The sequence below is a fragment of the Aulonocara sp. 'chitande type north' Nkhata Bay genome, linkage group LG8 (assembly GCF_057382095.1).
Source record: "Aulonocara sp. 'chitande type north' Nkhata Bay isolate Kocher_YH1m ecotype deep benthic linkage group LG8, A_spYH_male_GT1.1, whole genome shotgun sequence".
Taxonomy (NCBI): domain Eukaryota; kingdom Metazoa; phylum Chordata; class Actinopteri; order Cichliformes; family Cichlidae; genus Aulonocara; species Aulonocara sp. 'chitande type north' Nkhata Bay.
Window position 1 is genome coordinate 17,557,777 of NC_141351.1, and position 20,775 is coordinate 17,578,551.

The 20,775-nt window shown below is 39.3% G+C and overlaps 1 protein-coding gene across 1 annotated transcript in view; it reads left to right on the forward strand.

The window, feature by feature from the left end:
- LOC147323549 (proteasome activator complex subunit 4B-like) overlaps nucleotides 1-20,775 on the forward strand; it is a 45,914-nt gene that overhangs the window by 20,416 nt on the left and 4,723 nt on the right. Inside the window, exons 20-44 of the mRNA XM_086303962.1 lie at nucleotides 2,679-2,836; nucleotides 3,108-3,203; nucleotides 3,362-3,417; nucleotides 3,552-3,608; nucleotides 3,690-3,745; nucleotides 3,848-3,946; nucleotides 4,039-4,101; nucleotides 4,381-4,476; nucleotides 4,908-5,039; nucleotides 6,961-7,170; nucleotides 7,265-7,401; nucleotides 8,024-8,077; nucleotides 8,849-8,978; nucleotides 11,558-11,639; nucleotides 11,922-12,075; nucleotides 12,549-12,615; nucleotides 12,708-12,833; nucleotides 13,081-13,233; nucleotides 13,401-13,505; nucleotides 14,464-14,555; nucleotides 14,727-14,858; nucleotides 15,054-15,256; nucleotides 17,003-17,088; nucleotides 17,261-17,389; nucleotides 20,563-20,718. Coding sequence (XP_086160088.1) covers nucleotides 2,679-2,836; nucleotides 3,108-3,203; nucleotides 3,362-3,417; nucleotides 3,552-3,608; nucleotides 3,690-3,745; nucleotides 3,848-3,946; nucleotides 4,039-4,101; nucleotides 4,381-4,476; nucleotides 4,908-5,039; nucleotides 6,961-7,170; nucleotides 7,265-7,401; nucleotides 8,024-8,077; nucleotides 8,849-8,978; nucleotides 11,558-11,639; nucleotides 11,922-12,075; nucleotides 12,549-12,615; nucleotides 12,708-12,833; nucleotides 13,081-13,233; nucleotides 13,401-13,505; nucleotides 14,464-14,555; nucleotides 14,727-14,858; nucleotides 15,054-15,256; nucleotides 17,003-17,088; nucleotides 17,261-17,389; nucleotides 20,563-20,718 — 2,829 coding nt within the window. The remainder of the gene's footprint in view (nucleotides 1-2,678; nucleotides 2,837-3,107; nucleotides 3,204-3,361; nucleotides 3,418-3,551; nucleotides 3,609-3,689; nucleotides 3,746-3,847; nucleotides 3,947-4,038; nucleotides 4,102-4,380; nucleotides 4,477-4,907; nucleotides 5,040-6,960; nucleotides 7,171-7,264; nucleotides 7,402-8,023; nucleotides 8,078-8,848; nucleotides 8,979-11,557; nucleotides 11,640-11,921; nucleotides 12,076-12,548; nucleotides 12,616-12,707; nucleotides 12,834-13,080; nucleotides 13,234-13,400; nucleotides 13,506-14,463; nucleotides 14,556-14,726; nucleotides 14,859-15,053; nucleotides 15,257-17,002; nucleotides 17,089-17,260; nucleotides 17,390-20,562; nucleotides 20,719-20,775) is intronic.

The window sequence follows — 20,775 nt, forward strand, 5'->3', positions numbered from 1 at the left end:
GAATATGTTCTGTTAGAAAACTAAAAATAATAAAATAACAGTGTCCAAAAATGTGAAAAAGTGGAATAAGTTCAGATTCCATGAGCCCAAAAAAGCTGCAGCGTACACACTATGAAGTGCTAACACTCACTAATTTAATTCAGCCTGTCACTGATGACAGTGGGTTTACATTTAGAGGAAGGATTGTGGATATATTGGACAAATTATGTTGAATGTGGAGCTGTCAGGCAGGAAGAAAAGAGGCAGACCACAGGGAAGATTCATGCATGCAGTGAGAGAGGACATGCAGAGTGTTGGTGTGACACAAGAGGATGCTGGGGATAAGGTGAGACGGAGGATGATGATCTGCTGTGGAGACTCCCTAAAGGGAGCAGCCAAAAGAATATTATGATGAATCTGCTAGGTAAAAATATTTATTTAGTGTTAATCTGGACTCTAGGTAATACAGATAAATATGACAGTGGTATTTAGATATTTTGACTTAGCAGCCAGTAGTTAGCAGTAGTACTAAATTTTCAGCCCTGTGTTGGGTTTTGCTTTTTGTAGTTTGTGGCAGATTATAAAATTATTTTATCAGTGGTAATCTTTTATTGTGAAGCTGCATAAGCTATGATAAAGTAAAAGGACAATGAGGAACACTAAATAAATAAAGAATCGTTTAAAAGTTGGCAAAGTGGCTCAGTTACACAGTTTAGCTCTGTATATACAATGTATCTGTGTTTGTTATTCAGTTTATGAACTGAACAATGCATTTCTAAATTCTGAACACATTATCAATGACTGCTAAATGACTGTGATTTTTCCTTTCCACAATTAGTTCATACAACAAATCACACATTTCAGTTTTTCAAGCGTTCGGGTCAACTTCTGTTCTTTGAATGTGCAATGGGCTATAAATAAAATAACAAAATGACATTCAAAATTAAAAAGGCTCAAACTATTTTGCAGTTTCCCAAATTATAATTTATTTAACAGTATTCAGTGGGTTACATACTGAACTGAGGATAGAAACAAAGCATCAGTCCTATAGCGCTGGTATCGATCCACTACCAATACCAGCGTTGGTATCAATACTATGGATATTTGGGTCAATCTGCTCACCTCTAGCAATCAGGCTGAGCTATCTCATGAAGGTGATTATAAATCTAAAAAGTGAATACAGGGTTAACACAAGGTTTTCCAAATAAGCCACAAGTGTTGGATCTGACTGATTTTACAAATAAGATATAACTATACGATTTGGAAATATAAGGAGCTTACACACATAGTACAGACTGAAAGCAACACAGCTGCTTCTGACAATTTAGTGGTATAAGTGTCTTTAAAAAGTGTCTTTAAAAGTTTTTCCAAGGGTGGAAAACATGCACTATACTCATAAAATCTGTCCTATTTGAGGCCAGGAAGGAAAATCGGCAAAAATGCTGAGTGTGTAAATTAACAGGGTATCAATGCTCCCTGTTAATACTCAGTTGTAATTCCATTAACATTTAGAGGTGCGTGAGACAGTTTTAGTTTTTATTTGTTCATCTGCAGTTCCAGTGTCTGAGAGTAAAGATTAAATATTAAAGATTTAATTGTAATTTGCGCATTCGATCAACAAGTCAATTGTCAACAGGTTTTAAGATCATATATTAATGCTTATAGAGTAATGAAATTGTTTGTAGCCAACAGGAAAATGCAGCACTAAAGTTGCATCTAAGAATCTATATTTATTACTGATGCTCATCTGGGAAATGCTTTAGACGCTATTATGAAAGCAGATCCTCTTACAGTCTGTACACAGAGGTCTGAGGCATCATCACAGATTGGTGATGCTATATTCCAGATTATTAAGTGGTTAGTAGGCAGTGACTTCATACCTGTTGATCTTAAATCTTAATCTTAATCTTTTAATCTTGAAGATGGCATGAAGTTGTTATGGTAATGTTACCAGCTGAGAAGTGAATCGCCTTCATAACACTGAAAACCCAGGGTTAAATATGACGATACCTGGATAAGTCCAAGTCCTCTTTTTGTGCTGAAGTTTTCTCTTTAAAAGTTACGGAAAATTCCTGTAAGGCAACAAAATTACTACATTTTAATGCAAGGTCTGAAATGTCCTTTATACCTTATGACAGCTGGAGATTTGCTGAGCTCCTTCTCCTTCACTGTTTATTTCATTCCCCGAGAGAAAAAAAAAATGTCTGGATTACTCTTTTTTTCTTAAAAAAAAAAATCTTGATGATATTTTGGCGCAGGAGTGCTGGGCTCTTGTGTTTGTTTTGATGACTTGATGGCAGTAATTACAGCTATGTTCCTCTGTTGTTTTTCACTGCTTTACTTTCTTTTTTCATTTCTAATACCAACCTCTTTTCATTTGCAGTTCACGGTCACCGATTCTGTACTTTAAGATTCATTCTCCTTGAATTTCTGCTTCATTTCATTTCAGTGCTTCGCTAGTTGGATTCAGCTGCTTTCATATGATAGTAGACCAGTCTCTTGCGTCATTTTTTCCCTATTTTCCATTGAGTTTTGACCTTATGCTTAACGTGTTTAAGCATTTAAATACCAGTTGATGACACAAATTTGTGGTTTTGAGGCTGACTGGTTGTGCTGGTTTAACTGACAGTTCTTCCAGTGGAAAAACTGGCAGCCACCCTCTACAACTATCTGACAAAATGTTCTGCCTGACTTTCCAGGACTGGGGCAGACCAGGAGATGTGGCAGCGTTGGGTGTGTGTTGGCACGTGCCTGGACCGGAGGAGGAAAGCTTTGTTTTCCATCTTTTGTCCCACCTCCTGCACCCTGAGCTGCAACGAATCAAGGGCCACGTCTCTGGAGAGCAGCCAATGAGCAGGTGTACTGTCATTTCTCTCAGTTTTAAGTATTCAGACGCAATTAGGCAAACTCACAAAGATAACAAATAAAGGTGTAGCCTGTCATTAGTGATAAATGAGCTTTGCCTGCTTCCATAAATTACATGACTTCAGTCTTAAATATCTGTATTTTTTTAAGCCTAATTAGGGGTAAAGAAGGGGAATGTTAAATTCAGCTGCCAAGAAATTCAGAAATTCCTTGAACATATAAACACACGCGCTCAGTGAGCTCATGTGTTGCCTGATTCCCAGAGAGGAGTTGTTGCAGAGTCTCGCTATTGTGCAGCACTGCCTTCTTGGAGCTGGAAATCTGCTTCCCCCACTGGATGGACCACACGCATCCAACCTGTGAGCCCTATACCTGCATACACACATGGACACACACCCCCTACACACGCACACACACACACACATGCGCACACACACACATTTATATATGTATATATGAAACAAAAACATCATGCAATCTTGTCACGTTTTGCTCCTTACACTTTGCTTCTTGTCAGAGTTTCTTCCATGGTGAATCTTGGGGAGGTCAAGCTGTATATAGGTGTTGACTACGGTATGAAAACAGCCACATAACACATATTTACAAACACTCAATCTCCCATTAGTTTCTGTTGGCAATGCGGCCACTCATCCTGTATTCTGTGCCCATACGGGGCTTCTGTATTTCTTCTATCCCTCCCCCTCCAGATGCTTCACGGGAGAACTACCGAGAGTCCATCTGCCAAACCATGAGACTGCTGCTACGTGAGTGAAGATTTTAACTTCACCACAATCCAGTTGAAATGTCTTTGCATAATTTACCTGTATCCACTTCTCTTAATCCAGATCACATCTTAGAGCACTCAGAGGATGATACAAAGTCACTGTTTGTCATTATTAAGGTATCCTTCTCTTTTTATTCTTTATATGAAATGTTGTTAGTTTATCCTGCAGCAGGCCTGCAAAGGTCTCACAGCACCCTTTGTCTGTCTGCCTGACTGCAGATCATCAGTGACCTCATGTTTTTCCGAGGCACTCAGAAGAAGGAGTTTGACTCACGCTGGAAAAGCTTCACTCTCGTCAAGAAGTCCATGGAAAACAGGGTGAGTTGGAAAAGTACACAAACTTACTGGTTGTTTGTTTCAATGAGTCATTTACAAGGTGATTTCAATACTTTGCTTTTTTACTTTTGCAGCTTCTCGGGAAGAAGCAGCACATTAGAGCTCTACTCATTGACCGGATTTTGCTCCAGCATGAGGTTTGTTTAATAAAAACACTGCCTGGTCATGAAAAAAATATTGGTGGGTTTTTGAAAGGGTACACATTACCGGTGTAAACATAACTTTCCACTCATGATTCACCAAAACAACACAGTAATAATTTGACTGAGAACACTATTTTCTTCACATTTTTTTAATAGATATTTCAGTATATTATCATATTTTTTTACTTAACCACTGAAAGTCTGATGTCAAAAAAAGTCATAATTGACATGCAATCTAGAATTTAAATGAAGATTGTATTTTTGTGTGAATAGATGAGAAAGATGGTTGTGGAGGGGAGTGAATATAAAGTGGTTCATCAGGATCTGCTCTGTGATCTGCTGCTGCTTTCTACCAGCACGTATAGCCAGGTAAAAAAATAATAAAGTAAAACACACATTAAAAAAATCATGTAACAATAACATCATACGTCCTTCCTTATACACCATGCAAGAACTGAGTCTCTGGATCTGGACTAGTGTGTGATTTTTTTTAATATTATATTTTAATATTTGTTAATATTAAAATGTCCCATCTAACAATGATGACAAAATCTTCCAAATCGTCCCAATTCAGTTTTGGATCACCTCCAAAATGTGTCTGTCTGTAACTGCTTGTGCAGGCCTGCTAACCACAAATAAACAAAACAAATCACGTAACTTGACAGAGTTAATTAAATAGTTAATGAAGAACTGATCTGCTGACTTCTATATTCATGATGGCACTTTTGATATAAGCGAAAAAGTGTGAGAATGCATGCATGTGCATCTGTAAAACTATGTGTGCGTGTTCGTCCTTGCAGGTACGCAGCAGGGCACAGAATGTGCTTATGGCTGCCTTGGGAACCTATAGTTTCTCTTACAGAGACCTCATTCCCCGAATCCTACAACTGTTGTCGCCACAACACACTGGTGTCACGCAGCAGCAGTTTAAGGTACTGTGCATGCAAACACATAGGAATGCATCACTTGTTTGTCATACTGGTCACTCTCTGTGGTGCTGAAACGTCATCTGTAGTGCTAAATTTTGTCCTCAGTAGGTGGCCTCATTGTCCTGCACTGGTCACTGCTTTGGAAGCTTTACTGCTTCCTTTTTGGCAAGTAGGCCTTGACCCATCCTACATCGTTGCCTCTTTCTTTCTGATATCTTCTTATATCTCAAAAAGAAAATGTTTCAGTATAGGAGTCATTATTAACCTTATACAGCCATTTTTTTAATGAAACAGTGGGTCCTCTGTGCAATGTACTTAGAAAATAGCAATGGCAATGCGAACAACTCCTAGACAAAAAGTCACTATTATCACCAGCTGTGGTTTGTATACATGGGAGAAGCTTTGCAGTTTCTGTATTACAGCACTGGCCTGTGTAAGCCTGGTATTCTAAGCAAAAAAATGTGATTTAAACCATTTTCACACATTCACTGCAGCCCTGAATTTTTCTTGAACTTACCCAACAGGGGTGCGTATGAAGATAAAAATTTGACACTGTCAGATCACAGATTAGCCGGTCTTTATCCTGCAAGCTCCCTCATACAAAACCTGTGACAGATTTCACTGTTGTACAATACGCTGGATGATTCACAGCTACCATATGTCATCCTGCGCACTTTTTCCACACTTTCACCACATGTATGAGTAATTCTAGTAATGTGACAAAGGACAAATGCAGCCTTATCCTGATATATTCATGTGTGAAAATGGTTTACGTTGCTGTTTCATTCTATTGTTTCCCATTCATTTGTGTAATTGGGCAAAAATAACTGTACTAGCAACATAATCATATTGTTTATAGTATTTGACAGAATATGTGGTTTTAAGCAAGATGCTTGACCTGAAATTCTGTCAAAATTGCATATATAAGGAAAAAAAACAAAACAAAAACAATTTAAAGACACTGTTCGAGGATTGAACAGTGCCCCTGGTTGCTCTGCTTCCACGTCTGCAATGTTGTTGTTTCGAATTGCTGTTTCTGTGGCTGTGATCAGATCCATCAGTGGGATTTGTCACAGTGCCACAGCAAAGTTCAACCGTTTTGCAAGGATGTTTTTCTCTGCTTGGGTGAGTTGTCTGTCAGACAAATTTTTCACCCACTTGTCCACATCAATTGTCATTGATCAATGGTCATTAATCAGTGGTTGTTGATCAATGGTCATGACAATTTGCATATTAATGATCAAGAAACGGACCTCACGGCCCATTATTTGTCAGTGGTGCTAGTTTCAGTCATTGTGGAGATGCACTGTTTATATTACTGGGGAAACCTGCAGTCAGCAGTCTCAGATGTTTCTCCCACTACATCCAGATGATAAGAATGAACTTTTTGTCAATTATCTAAAAGATTAACGAATTTAATTTAGTTTCAATAAATATGGGGTAACTATGTTACATGAAGCAGGTGACACACAGCAGCATTTTTTGGCTGAGGTAGTTTGTGATGCTGGTTTCTAGTGCCTTTAAAACACAATAAAATTAATAGTAATAATTCCACATGTTAATAACCCATACAGAGAATAACTGTTTAACCAAATAAAGATTTACATAGAGACGCCTTGAAATTTCCAATCAATGCTCCAAATGTTACTGAACCCAGAACTGTGAAGAACCACAAAATCACTCAGCACTTGCGGAGCCCAATGTAAACACGTAAATATTAGATTTAACATGTTTAGCTTCTTAAGCACATTGCAAAAGTGCACACTTACAGTTATCATCATCATAACTTATAGTATCATTACATAATATCACAAGAATGTTCTAAATATTTAAAAAACATGACCATCATTTGCAAATTTTTGAAGCTGCAAAGATACACCTAGTATCTCTTTTAATGTTTGTACACATGTGCATTTTTTCACAGGGTGCTCTGTACTGCCTTCTGGGTATGTACAGTGGTATTCCTATGGCCAGTGCAAGGGACTGGGAATGGGTTGGGCAGGTGTGGCCCGCTCTGGTCCGCTGCGGCTTATCACCCACAATGAGCCTGGAAAAACCCTCAATCGGTCGTCTGCTTGATGACATCACTGACAGGATCCTTCGCCAGCATGACACTATCGGAGTCAACTTCACTGTGAGCAAAGTGATCATTAACCATCAAAATGCTACCATCACCTGATACTTTTTGTAACTGTGTGCTGCTCCCCTTTGCCCACTTCTACCTCTAGGTGTCTGAGGGATGTGTAGAAGTAGCCATTCAGATTGCACAATCGAAAAATCCCACACCTTGTTTAGAAGCACCATCCAAAGAGGAGATAAAAGAAGGGCTTCAGCGTCAGCGAATTAGAAATGTGGTTGCTGCACGGTAGGGATAACAAGTAGATTTCTCTTGTTCATTGAAAGTCTTTTTGAAGTTTTTCGCATGATATCCCATGAAGATTCTATATTTTTGTCATATTGAACATGACACAGCCACCACTGGCTGCTAGGCCAAAATGTGTATTCCCTAACAGGTTGGCAGTGGCTTGTGGAGGTTGCTGGGAGAAATGGTTTGGTTTGCTGGTGGGTTGCCACATTTACCTGTAGTTTTTGTTTTTTTTTTTTTTGGGGGGGGGGGGGGGGGGTAAATTTTTCTGCAAATACTTGCTAATTACTTGAAAATATATGAAGCAAACTGGAAATGCAGAAGGTTTGTGCCTCAGCGCCATAGCCAGTCTGGGAATACTTTCCCCCTCTACACCAGTGGTTCCAGGCTCTAAGTCTGTGTGACTGGGCCCTAATGCAGTTGATCACTTGATTGATGTTGGCACCATGATTGTCACATTTTGAAAATGGCAGACAAGTTAACATTACGTGATTAGTGGTCATGTGTCTGCAAAACCCGAATATTCCTATAATATATTATTAGGTTTGTAATATATAAAATTTTGGTAGTTTAGTAGCCGGGGGTGGTACTACTAACCAACACCTGTTTTTATTTTGTACAGGAAATATGAAAAGTTAGTCAATGACCTCTTGGACTGCCTTGAAGACAGAGACTTGTAGGTTTTCTCTCCAACTGTTTATGTGTTTTGAGATGTTAGAATACACTAAAGCTGTTTTCACACATAAACTTCCATTTCTGTTTACGCTACAGAGGTGCACAAAGAGCCAAATATCCAATACAGTCGGATTTGACATTGATCCGTCTTTGACCTGCCAAGTCCCTAGTACAAAGTCTAAGTGATGTTGAATTCCGCCATAAAAAATACATTGAATGTCATGTGTGGTACCTCCTGCAAGCTTTATCGAGCCATCTCTCTTGCCTAAACCAAGGAAGTATTTCCAGTAGTGCAAACATGTTTGAAACCGACTATTTCCTTCTGTGTGCTACAACCAAGTCTCCAGAAAACTGTCCAAAGATTCTGTGTGAAAACAGCATGAGTAAGCTACATAGTACTGTAGGTCATCCAGAGTTGAGGGGACCAGAGTTGAGGGGACCTGCTGGTAAAAGCACAAGCACCTTTAGATTTAAGCTTTGAGTTTGGAGTAGCCCTAAGGGAACCACCTGAGGATCTAAAGCTGCAGACTGGCTTATACGGAGTCAACATTTCTGCTAGGGAGCTTGGGGCCAGGCCCAGACAAGCTTTAAAAGTGATTAGTAGAATCTTAAAATCAATTTGAAAATGTAGAGCCAATGGAAAGAAGCCAGGATGTGACGCTGTCTGCTTGTGCTGCTTGTAATGCTTGGCAGTAGAAAATAGAGCTGAGACATAGAACTGCATTTCTATTATTACCAACTCTTTATTTTTTTATATATGCCTGTGATTCAGACCCTGGAAGTTTGAGCACATGGCCACAGACTGGCTATCTCTCTTGTTGAGGGAAGATCACCCACTTCCCCCTGACGCTGTCCTCTACTTCACACAGAGCCTCGTGCATGATTCCATCAGCATACGCAAGGTCTGTGTGTATGTGTATATCTGTATGAGCTTTGGTTCATGTGAAGTTTCCAGTACACTGTATGTTCCAGACAAGCCAGGGTCAGATAGCAGGGAATCCGAGCATTTTATAGTAAAGCTGAACTATAATGAAAACCCAGATCATTATCAGAGTCATTATGGTTGAATTAATAGTAATTTTAGCTCATATGACTGAAGAACCAGTGAGCTCCTACCATTGCAAGGCATATTAGGCAGATTTTAGTAAGCTTGGAAGTAAATTTATTTATATAGTGCCTTTCACAAATCACATACAAACAAATATAAAATAAAATAAAATGAAATGCCACCTGATTGCTACTTTTAAAAAATTAAGCTTAAGGTGTTTTTTGACATCTGCTCAGTTTATAGATGATAGAAAGGAAGTCAGTGTTCCAAAGAAGGGGGCTACAATTGCAAAGGCTCTGTCTCCTTTAGGTTTTAGTCTAGATTTGAGGATAACAAGGATAACAAGGCCTGATCATAAGACCTGAGAGTCCTGCTGGTGACATATGGCTACAAAAGTTCAGTTATGTTGGAGGGCACTTCACCATGCAAGGTCCTAAAGGTGGAAAACTGAATTTTGAATTGAATTCTGAATCTAATGGGGAGCCGTGGGGTCAGCAGAGGTGTGTTGTGAGAGCACTTGAAGGATCTGTTGCAGCATCGTTTTTGTGCAAGCTGTAGACCCAAGGAGGTTTTACTGAGGGAGACGAAGACTGAGTCGCAGTGGTTCAAACGAGATAAAACAAAAGTATGAGTTAGATATACATTTAGATATAATACGGGGAGGTTTACTGATATTTCTTAATTGATGAAAACAAAAACGAACCAGACCCTTAACCAGTTCTTTATCAGAACTTGCCCCCGGGTTGCTTATGTGTACTTTAACGTAGCTAGAGAGCAATCCTGGATTTCCAATAACCCGGGGAACCAGGCTGTCTGGGGCATAAATAATGATCTCTATATTTTTATTTTCATTCAGATGGAGTAAATAATCTAACATTCATGATTTTTTTTAACAGTTCAAAGATTTTTTAAAGATAAATAATAATAAAAAAAACAGGTTTAAAAGTGATGTAAAGCTGAATATTACTGGCATAACATTGATAAGTGATGTGAGTAAATGTTCACAAAAGCTGACATAAAGAGAGAAAATGGAATACAAGTGAAACAGGATCCAGAACAGAACCCTGTGGAACACCGTGTGTGATGATTTGGAAATAGATGTGGCTGTTCACCCAAACTCACGGTCAAGGTTTTCCATTTCCATTTTCACAGCATAAACTGCACAATACTTAAAATTGAATTGTTTTTTTATTATATTATCACTGAAATCTGAATAAGTGAAAAATATCTCTTGTTCTTTGTTCCTCTCTTAGCAGCTTGCAAATTAGTGCCACAAAGACTAAAAGCAACTACACAAAAACAAGAGGAATCAGATTTAATCCTAGACCAGACACTGTGTTTTTGGGCATGAGTCAAGAATCAATTTGCTCATCAATACTGACAAATACACATATAATGGGATAAAATGCTAGATCTTTATAAGGCTGTGAGATCAGCAGAGGATCACGAGCACAGAAGGTGGTCACACTGAGCCAGACAGCAGTTGCTACACAACGTGAGAGCTGCAGGTTTTGAAAAACGCACATTAGCGCTCTGGCTAAAATCCCCTTTTTTATTTAACTTCTCTTGTCCTGCTCATTAGCTTGTTGGATAACCGAACACTTGCTGTGTAAAAGCGCTGTGCTCACATCAATTTGCAGGATACATAATTAATTGCTCAGCTGCAGACCATTAAACAGCATGTAAACATACCTGCAAGTGTCACTGAAATCCAGTTAGAATCTGTTGTGCTTTCAAATCACAACTTGCAACACAGTTTGCAGTTACTGCTACTTACCCAAAATATAGACAAAATACTTCTTCCTTTTTAATAATGAAAAAAGAGAAAATTTAAAAATGTTACAATGACTGCAAAAAGAGGTAATGAATGATCTTATGATTATATATATTTTTGCACTGCAGTCTAGTCATCTGCACATTCAACAACCATTTCTTTTTATTTATTTATTTTTTTCTCGGTAAAAGCGGCTCATGCAAAGTGTAGAATTTATTGAAAACACAGCTAGAGTTTCACTTTTACAGTTATTTGTTTGTATTCAGGTGTGTGATTGAGCAAAATGTCATACCTCTCCAAAGCATAACTGAACAGCGCAGACAAAAGAAAAGAGTGTGAGCTAAGCAAAAAGAGACTTGTGCAAAAAGTGCAATTTAATGGAGCTAAGACACAAAAACTATCATAAAAAGCAGAAGCAATTCAAAGATTAGCTACAACACTGAGACCAGGCTGTTCTCCAGTTCACTATCAAACGACTGCCGGTAGTGTCAGCATTTTTTAATACCCACAGCACTTTTACTGGCCCTAAAGGATCCCCTGTGACTGTGGCTAAAACTGTCTCCCTGTAGAGGTCAAGTAGGGTCACTACAGTTTGTGGCAACACTTACGATGATAAACTTGTTTCACTCTTGTTTTGGGTAATATTTCCCACCTGTTAGGTTGCAATCTCGGCAATGGCTGGTATCCTGAAGCAGCTGAAACGACTGAGTAAGAAAGTGGCCGTAAAGCCATCAGATATCAGTGAGTTTATGTTCAAATGCACACAATCAACCACCAACTACATTATTCAGCTTTCATGTTTATTTCTAAAGCAGGATTTTTAGTTTCGAACTTTAATAAGATAATAGTTATAATCAGTTGAAATCAACCACTTTGAAACAATAACATCTAAATTTGCTTTAAAAATTGCTATAAACCACAAGAGCTTTCCACCGCAAACACACATTCCCCCACAAATAAGACTAATAGCACTCTTGTGTATGAGTGTAAAGGGTGCTTTCTGTTATTGCTTTGTATTTGTAGGTGGGATCGAGGAAACTGATGGGCTGTGCGTGGGGGATCGGGAGGGAAATCGCTGGCTGCAGTACGACAGCAACAACCTACCTCTGACTCAGGAAAAGTGGGACTCTCAGTGTTTTGTGGAGAAGACACACTGGGGATACTACTCGTGGCCGAGGTGAAGACCCTGACTGAGAGATGAGGCGTTGGATGTAGAAACTGAAAGGCTGATTAACTGCTTGCTTGCAAGGAGCTAAGTAGCTGATTGACTTAACTGCGTGGTTGATTTGATGCTTGGCTTTGTGGCGTTGTGACCACGTTTATGCGTGTATGGCTAAGTGCCGGATGACGCGGCTCTGAGTGGATGGATAACTAGCAGGGTGTTGAACTCGCCTTCTGTCACGGCCTGTCCCAGATAAGGCTGACGGAACGACTTACTGTCTGGCCTAGATAGAAGAATTGATGTATAAGTATAGCGCTGGGTGCCTGTCTTCTGTCTTGGTATTCAGACGCTTTGCTGACTACTGACTTTATAATCATTCATTTATCCTTGCTGCTTGTTTGAAGACAGTATGTGTCTATCCAGATTTTTCCTTTGTGTTGTTATCTATAAATCATCGCAGCCTCTTCTTTGTCTCCTGCTCCTTTCAGAGAAATGATGATCTATGCATCTTCGGAAAAGCCAAAAGATGACCTGCCATACGAGGAGATGAGTGAGGTGCGTGCTCATACAGGGCCACACACAGAATCATTCAGCGAAGCCTCTCTATACCTATTATTACATTTTGGCTGTGTTTGTGTGTCACACAGGGTGAAAAGATCATCTTTGAATACTTCTCGGACCCAGAATTTATTGATCAGCTGATCGAGTTTCTCTCTCTGGAGGATCGGAAAGGAAAGGACAGCTTCAACCCTCGACGTTTTCTCCTCTTCAAGGTGCAGTTGTCATCCTCAATCGATCTGACAGACCTTATACAAAGTAGTGACGCAGCATAATGACACTAGCCAAGGCTGAATCGAACTCCACAGTGCTGCATTTTCTATCATCAACTTTTGTGATTCATTTTTCTCCATCATGCAGCGGTTTACTTGCGTCAAACAAAACCCTGCTTTCCTTTTTTCTCCCTTTTTTCCTGGTAAAAATACACACACACAAACTCACATGTTCATGCTTGATTGGCAGGGGCTCTTTCGTAACTATGGTGACGCATTCCTGCCATTACTACGGCCTCACCTGGAGCAGCTTGCCAGTGACCCCCATGAGAGCTCCCAGCGCTGTGTGTGTGAGATTACTGCAGGGTTAATCAGAGGCAGTAAACACTGGAGCTTCGGCAAGGTACTGGACACACACACACACACACACACACACACACACACACACACACACACACACACACACACACACACACAGTGAGAAACGTACACACTGCACCACTTTTTGATAAGAAGAGTCAATATTAATAAAAACTTCCATTATTGTGTATGTGTGTGCGTGTGCCTCAGGTGGAAAAGTTATGGCAGCTTTTGTGCCCTTTGATCAAGACGGCATTAACCAACATCACAGTGGAAACCTACACAGACTGGGGAACCTGCATCGCTACTGCTTGTGTGAGTTGCTCACATGCATACAAATCCACTATAGTGAAGATAACTCAGGGCTTGTTATAAAAAGTATAACAAGCCCTGTTAAACAAAAAAAACAAACATTTTTTTGTTTAATTGCTAAATAAGATGTTCAGAAGCTGATATTTTAAAAATCTACAGAGCATGTGAAAATTGTCAGATTTGCCTTGACGACACCTTTTAAAGCACAAACTCTTCCTTGCTATTCTATTATTGTTCCTTTATGGTAGTGCAGTGCTGGCTCACATTTGTACTATTGTATGCATTGTATGTGAAAACAACTGATTGACTATGTTTAGTGTTAATGCGAGTATGCTACCCTAACAAGTAAAACCAAGTTGAGATATTAGATATTAGGTCTGCTAAATCTGTGTTTATTAAGCATTTATACTCACCAGGCAGAGGACTGTACTCAGATAGGCTGCGGTATTTAAGCGATGCTTAGCTGGTACTAAGGGGCCCAGAGTGTAGAAAGAAATGCAGTCTGCCCGTTCTCCTGTGACATCAACAAAGCATTTTTTCCCAGAAGCTGCTGCTCACTGGATATTTTCTCTTTTTCAGACCATTCTCTGTAAACCCTAGAGATGGTTGAATCAGCTTTCTCCCCCATTCTGATCAAATTGATCTCTAGGTCACCTTGATCATGTCTACATGCCTAAATGCACTGGATTGGCTGATTAGGTATTTGTATAAATGACAGTCCATTTAGCTGCATTATTGACTGTGTTATTCATTACACATTCCTTTGAATTAAACAGAACGGCTTTGCTTACCATAACCTGTTCTTGCCTTTTCTTATTGGAGCATAAAACGTGCTGTTTGGAACAATGAGGGCATAAGGCTATACCTGAACTATCCAGTTTTTTTATTATGATTATGCAAAAACAAAACAATAAAAAGCCAATGAAAATTATTTTTGTTCGTATTGAATGCTGTCCAACAGGAGGGAAGAGAACCCAGGAAACTCCACTGGCTGTTTGAGTTGCTGATGGAGAGCCCCCTCAGCGGAGAGGGCAGCTCATTCAGAGATGCCAGGTAATGTATGTGTGTGCATGATAACTGCATACAAAGTATTTGCAGTATTTAAGAGGTTTCTGATTTCAGGCTGCAGTAGTAACCTGAGCTGACGTATGCTGAGCAGACATGCCCGCAATAACACAACGACCCCCCATTCTTCCATCTGCCCCCTCTCTTTGTCTCTGTCAGTTTGCTGTATGTGCTTCAGGGAGGTCTGGCTCAGCAGCAGTGGAGAGTTTCTGAACTGCTGCACAGGCTGCTAGCCTACCTGGAGCCCAAACTCACCCAGGTGTATAAAAATGTCAGGGAGCGCATTGGCAGGTGAAGAACTTATTCTGCATTACATAATTGTGTCTAAATGAGTTAATCTCATTAGCTTGTGTGTACTGTTTGGGTTGTTCAAATTAGAGGCTCGTTATTTATCTCTAACTCTGTCTCATCTGCTCCCGTACTGTATTTCCCTCTCATCTCTCCCCTTTCTGCTCCCTTACCCTTTTTGTGCTCTTTTCTCTCCAGTGTCCTGACCTATATCTTCATGATAGACGTGGCTCTGCCCCACACCCGGCCCACTACCTCCCCCCATGTGGCAGAATTCATCACACGGGTCCTAGAGCGACTCAAGCCCCTCACAGCGGAGCCGGAGATCCACAACCACGTACACGAGGAGAACACCCAGGAGACAGATGAGCGCACCCAGGCTGTCAAACTACTCAAGACGGGTCAGAATGTGGATGAAAAGAAGTAAACTGTGTGTCTTTTAGGCAGGAAGGCCAGGGACAGACAGTGGCTGCATGTCTCTCTCTCTCTCTCTCTCTCTCTTGCTATATAAGCTTGTTCTCTTGGTGAAATAGACAGTCATACTAAAACTAGATGGACCAAATTAAAAGCTGTGATTCTTCATTGATCTCACCTTTCAAATTTATTTTAAACGGTAGTGAGGTGTAGATCGATAGGAAATTTCGCCCGTGTGTGTTCAAGCATGTCAAAAAGGAATTATGGAAAGGAGTCCAACTCAATATTTGGATAGGTCTCTTTAGTATAATATGTAATTTGTCCAGGTCACATAAGGAAGTCATTTAAACTACATTTCATATTGATTTTGCTTTCGTCATAGAGGCTAGTCTAATTTAACCAATTGTATTCAGGCAAAATGAAATTTCAAGCATTCAGAAGCAAATTGTCTTTTCGATGAAGGAGTGTTCCTGCATAACATTTATAGTGGAAAGACAATGCAGCAAAGAGTCAGAAGTATGAATTTGCCATTTTTGAGTCTAGCTGTGTTGTGTTGGCACAACCTACATAAATATGAACTACAATTTGATTACAAAGATAGTAGCTTGCTGAAATGAAAAGAATAAAAATTCAAAATTTGAAGTGATGTAGGTGAGCAATTGAATTTATTAGTTAATTGTATGGCTGAGTAATGTATTATCCAGACAAAACAGATAAAGAGTTGCAATTGTTACCAGCATTGATTAAAAACATATATAAGGTGTTACTAATAAAAATGTAAATAGCTAGCTGAAATAGAAATACGTGAAACGATCTAAGGAAAGTATGAAAACCTTAAAAGTAGCAGTTTAATTGTTGTGAATTAATAATCAAAATAGTTAAAACCGCTAATAGAATTACTGATTAAAAAATGAAAGTGGTATTTCAACATAAAGATAAAAATGAGCAGGCAGGTGGGCAGACGACATGAACACAGAGGTCAAAGGTCAATTATTTATATTATTGTGTATGAATTTTCTAATTTACTGAAAATCACATGTTAAGGGAGTAATACCTTCAAGTAGCAGATTAATCATTTAAATAGAAAAAAGTTAACAGTCACAGTCAGCTCAACTGTCTAACCCTAAATAGTAATTCACATTCAGTTATAATGAGGTAAAATACATGCTTTTGAACATGAGAGGTTTTTGTGATTAAATGATTCTTGAGACCATTATATAGATTACATTAGATGAAAGAGGATAGGCACCACTGGCAAAGTTTTATAATGTTAAATACTTTAAACTAATACCTATGCAGAATGTTTTTCCAGTGAAAGATAGAGAGACACATATGCAAACCTCTACATATAAAAATTACCTAGCGATTGAGGATAGAATGTTATTTGAACTTAAAGATTTTGTAACTATTTTTGCAGATTTTATTGTATTACAGTAGTCACGCCTGCTTCGTTTTTTTTTTTTGTAGCTTGCCACAGACTGAATTTAGATCTCATTTTTTTGCCTCAGTATTTGTGCATTGCTGCTCTTTCGGTTTCTGTTATTACTGTAATCTCCATTATACAGACAAATATCTGGCTGTGGAATTATACAAGTCATTAGATACTAAATAATGATAGATTGTGTTTTATTACCAGAGTCACGCAGCTCCAGTTCTGTGGGGGTTTTTTATCATTTGCCAGCAATTCAAACTCTCCTTGTGTGTTTATGTGTGTATATATGTGCTATTTGCAGTCTTAAAATGGCTGATGACGAGTGCAGGGCGAACCTTTACCACCCCTGTTCAACAGCAGCTACAGCTCCTGCCTCTACTCTTCAAGGTAAGAACAAACACGCACACACACACAGGTTCTAGCACAGCATTATTACCCACTCAATCTTACTTGCCCATTAAACTCAATTTCTCTCTTCATTTACTCAAAATGGTGCGTTGCTCCTTGTCTTTCTACCTCTCTCCCTCTCTCTCTCTCTGTTTTCTCTCTCCCCCTGCAGATTGCCCCGGTGGAGATTGATGAGAGCTATGATGAGATGAAGCAGGATGCACGCACGTGTCTCTCTCTCATGTCTCAGGGCCTGCTGTATCCTGAGCACATCCCTCTGGTTTTGGCTGCACTGGAAGAGGTAATATGTACACACAAATCCAGAAATACTCGCAAAAGCACACACTCACAACTGCCTCACCTGCCTGCTGTCAATGTTCCAAGCCTAATCTCCCAAGGTATTGTGTTAGACTAAAAACAACCTATGCTATTTTAATTAGCTCGCAGATTTTCTGCGGTGAGTTTTTATGTGAGTGGTACCCCTGTTGTGAAATAGCGGTTCTAAAACTACCTTCACATCAAAGGGATGAGGAAGCATTGCAACATTTTTTTAGTTTCACCTTTACCTAAACATAAATCTTTTATGTTCTGGGAAGTCCTGGGTGTAAACAGTTTTTTAAAGGAATAGTTTCATTTGGTGGGAAATCCTTACTTTATTGCTTTGTTTTATTTTTGATCGAACACCAAAAGGTTATCATGTGGATCTGGTGCTGTGCACAATTTTATTTATTTATTAACCTTTATTTAACCAGGAAGATCCCATTGAGATTGAAAACCTCTTTTTCGAGGGAGACCTGGCCAAGATAGGCAGCAGCAGATGTCTCACAGTTACAGAAATTACTCAAACACAGGCAGCAACAACACACATGCAACAATATGTGAAAGAATACGAATAAAATAAAAAATAAAATTCAATAAAATTCAAATAAAAATAAAAAAGTCAGTTAAAATGACAATCAATCTAATTGAAACAGTTACATGTTATGGACTTGGCCTCAAGGATTCGTAGTTTAGATTTAAAAGCACTTAATGAAATGAATTCAGTCATTTTCCATTCCTTCTGCAGTTTGTTCCAGGCCAAGGGTGCTAAATGGACAAAAGCTCTTTTACCAAGTTCAGTTCGGGCAAATGGAACAGAAAGCAATAAGTAACCATGCAGACGAAGAGAATACCGACCAGCATGTTTCATTACAAGCAGGGAACATATATAAGAAGGCAGCAACCCAAGTATTGCCTTAAATATAAAACTGTATAAATGAGAGTTCCTCCGACTTACCAAAGCAGGCCATCCTACCTGAGAGTATAACTCACAGTGGTGAGTCTGAAATTTACAGTTAGTGATGAACCTCAGAGAAGCATGATACACAGAATCAACCATTCGAAGACATTGAGCAGAAGCATTCATATGTAGAATATCACCATAATCCAGCACAGGCAAGAATGCTGCAGCAACAAGCCGCTTCTTTGTATTAAAAGAGAAACACAACTTATTTTGAAAATAAAATCTCAGTTTTAACTTCAGGTTTTTCACAAGATTCTCTACATGTGGTTTGAAGGTAAGCGAGTCATCAATTAAGATTCCCAGATATTTATAGGTGTGAACCAACTCTATTTTATTACCTTCAAGAGTGGTTACTGATGGGATTGTTTGGGCTCGTCTCCTTGATTTAGAAAACAACATGAGCTTTGTTTTGTCTGCGTTGAGAAAAAGTTTAAGCTGAAGTAATGAATGCTGGACAGCAGAAAAGGCTTTCTGCAAGGAGTCGATGGCTTGGACAAGAGTTGAACCACAGCTGTAAATAACTGTATCATCAGCATAGAAGTGCAAGTTTGCATCTGGCACATGTAGACTAAGATTGTTTACGTAAATGATAAATAGAAGGGGACCTAATACTGTGGCACTCCGTTGTGCACTGTAACAAAGTCAGAACATAGACCGTCAGATTTAATGCACTGAGTCCTGTTACTGAGGTAGTTTGAGAACCATGCCACTGCTCTCCCAGAGAGTCCTGACTGGAAGAGTCTAAGTTTTAAAATACAGTAATCAACAGTGTCAAACAATGAAAAGTTGCAGATCAACAACTGTTTATGGTAATTTGTAGGCAGCAGAAATTTGATACAGACTTTCAGAATCGATTGTAGCAGGTTTTGTAACCTAACCCTAATACTGACTTTTCATGCAGTCATCATCAGGTCTGAGCTTTAATTTATTAAGGTTTATAAGCACATACACTACACTGAGAAAAGTACTGTTCTGCCTACAGTGCCATGAAAAAGGTTTATTTACCTTTAATAAATGAAATAATTTATTCGATATTAATGCCATTCACTCCTACATAGTTTACTGAAGCATGTCTTACCATCTTGGCTACCCCTCTGGAGTATTTATTTGTACATGCTGACAACTCACAAATCTGATTTGTAAAACAAAAAGCTCAGCACGGTAAACTAGCCCTGAGATGAGGCTTTAAACCTTTTTTCTTAGCTGCTTCATGTTTGGCTGCACATCCATCACTGATAAAAGCAGCTGAAATGAGCTTCCTTAAAGGGGAGGCTAGCCTTAGCCTTAGTGATAGGATGATGGCCTTGGTCATTTAGAAGGTACTTGGAGTAGAGCCACAACTCCTCCACATCGAAAGGAGTCAGTGTTCTGGATATGCCTCACCGACAGGAGGCAGAACAAGGATGCCTTGAGGACATTATGTCACTTTACTGGTTACTAGGAATTAATTGGTATCCCCCAGAAGAGCTGGATCAGGTGGCTACGGGGAGGGAGGTGTGGCTGTCTCAGGTAACCTGAACCCAGATGGATGGACAGATGGATGAAAAATTTTCCTCATTAAGTTATATTTTAGTTTATGGATACAGATGGTCAAGAGTCATGATAAGAATGCCTGTTTACATATTTATTATGATAACCATTGATTTGGATGATAACGAGTAGATATTTGTGAAATCTTGTAAACCCCAGCTGAGAAGCATCAGGAAACAACATAAATATGATATATATTAGCCCGTTTGTTTGTTTATTAGGTCTTTGCTGGTATGGCCAGCACCAGATTCCAAAATGTCTTTCTTCTGTTGCAATCTGTGTTTTTATTTTGCATTAAAATGTAGACAGTGTAACCAAATGCACCAAAGCGGTGTAGAATGTGGTGTAGAATATGGTAGGTGTATACGGTATACCCTTATTTATACACATTCTGTGTATATTTATACTTAGTGAAATAGATGTGCGATTATGAATATGTTGGCATACTTATATTGCGCAGGCACAGCCTCACAGAGTCATCCAGATGCTTCTTGAAAGATTTTAATTGCATGAAAAGAGAAAGTATTACATATAGATGTTGTGTACTCGAGTTTATATATCTTTTATGAGCAATATATCACCTTCAGGGCCTTTCGGGCATCAGTACAAACTCCAACTTGTCTCTCATTATCTCATCCCTTCTTTCTCTCCTCTCTCCTTAGATGGCAGGCAGCAGGTCATGGCATGCACGCTTCTCAGTGCTGACCTACCTCCAGATCATGGTTTTCTACAATTTGTTTACTCTGCTCAGTGTGCCCGCTGAGGTTCTCCGCATTCGAAAACTGGTGATGCAGCTGCTGCTAGATGAGCAGCTTGAGGTAACGTATTCACAAGCGCTGGTTTAACACAGCCCCTGGGATCTCTGTCAGGAGATA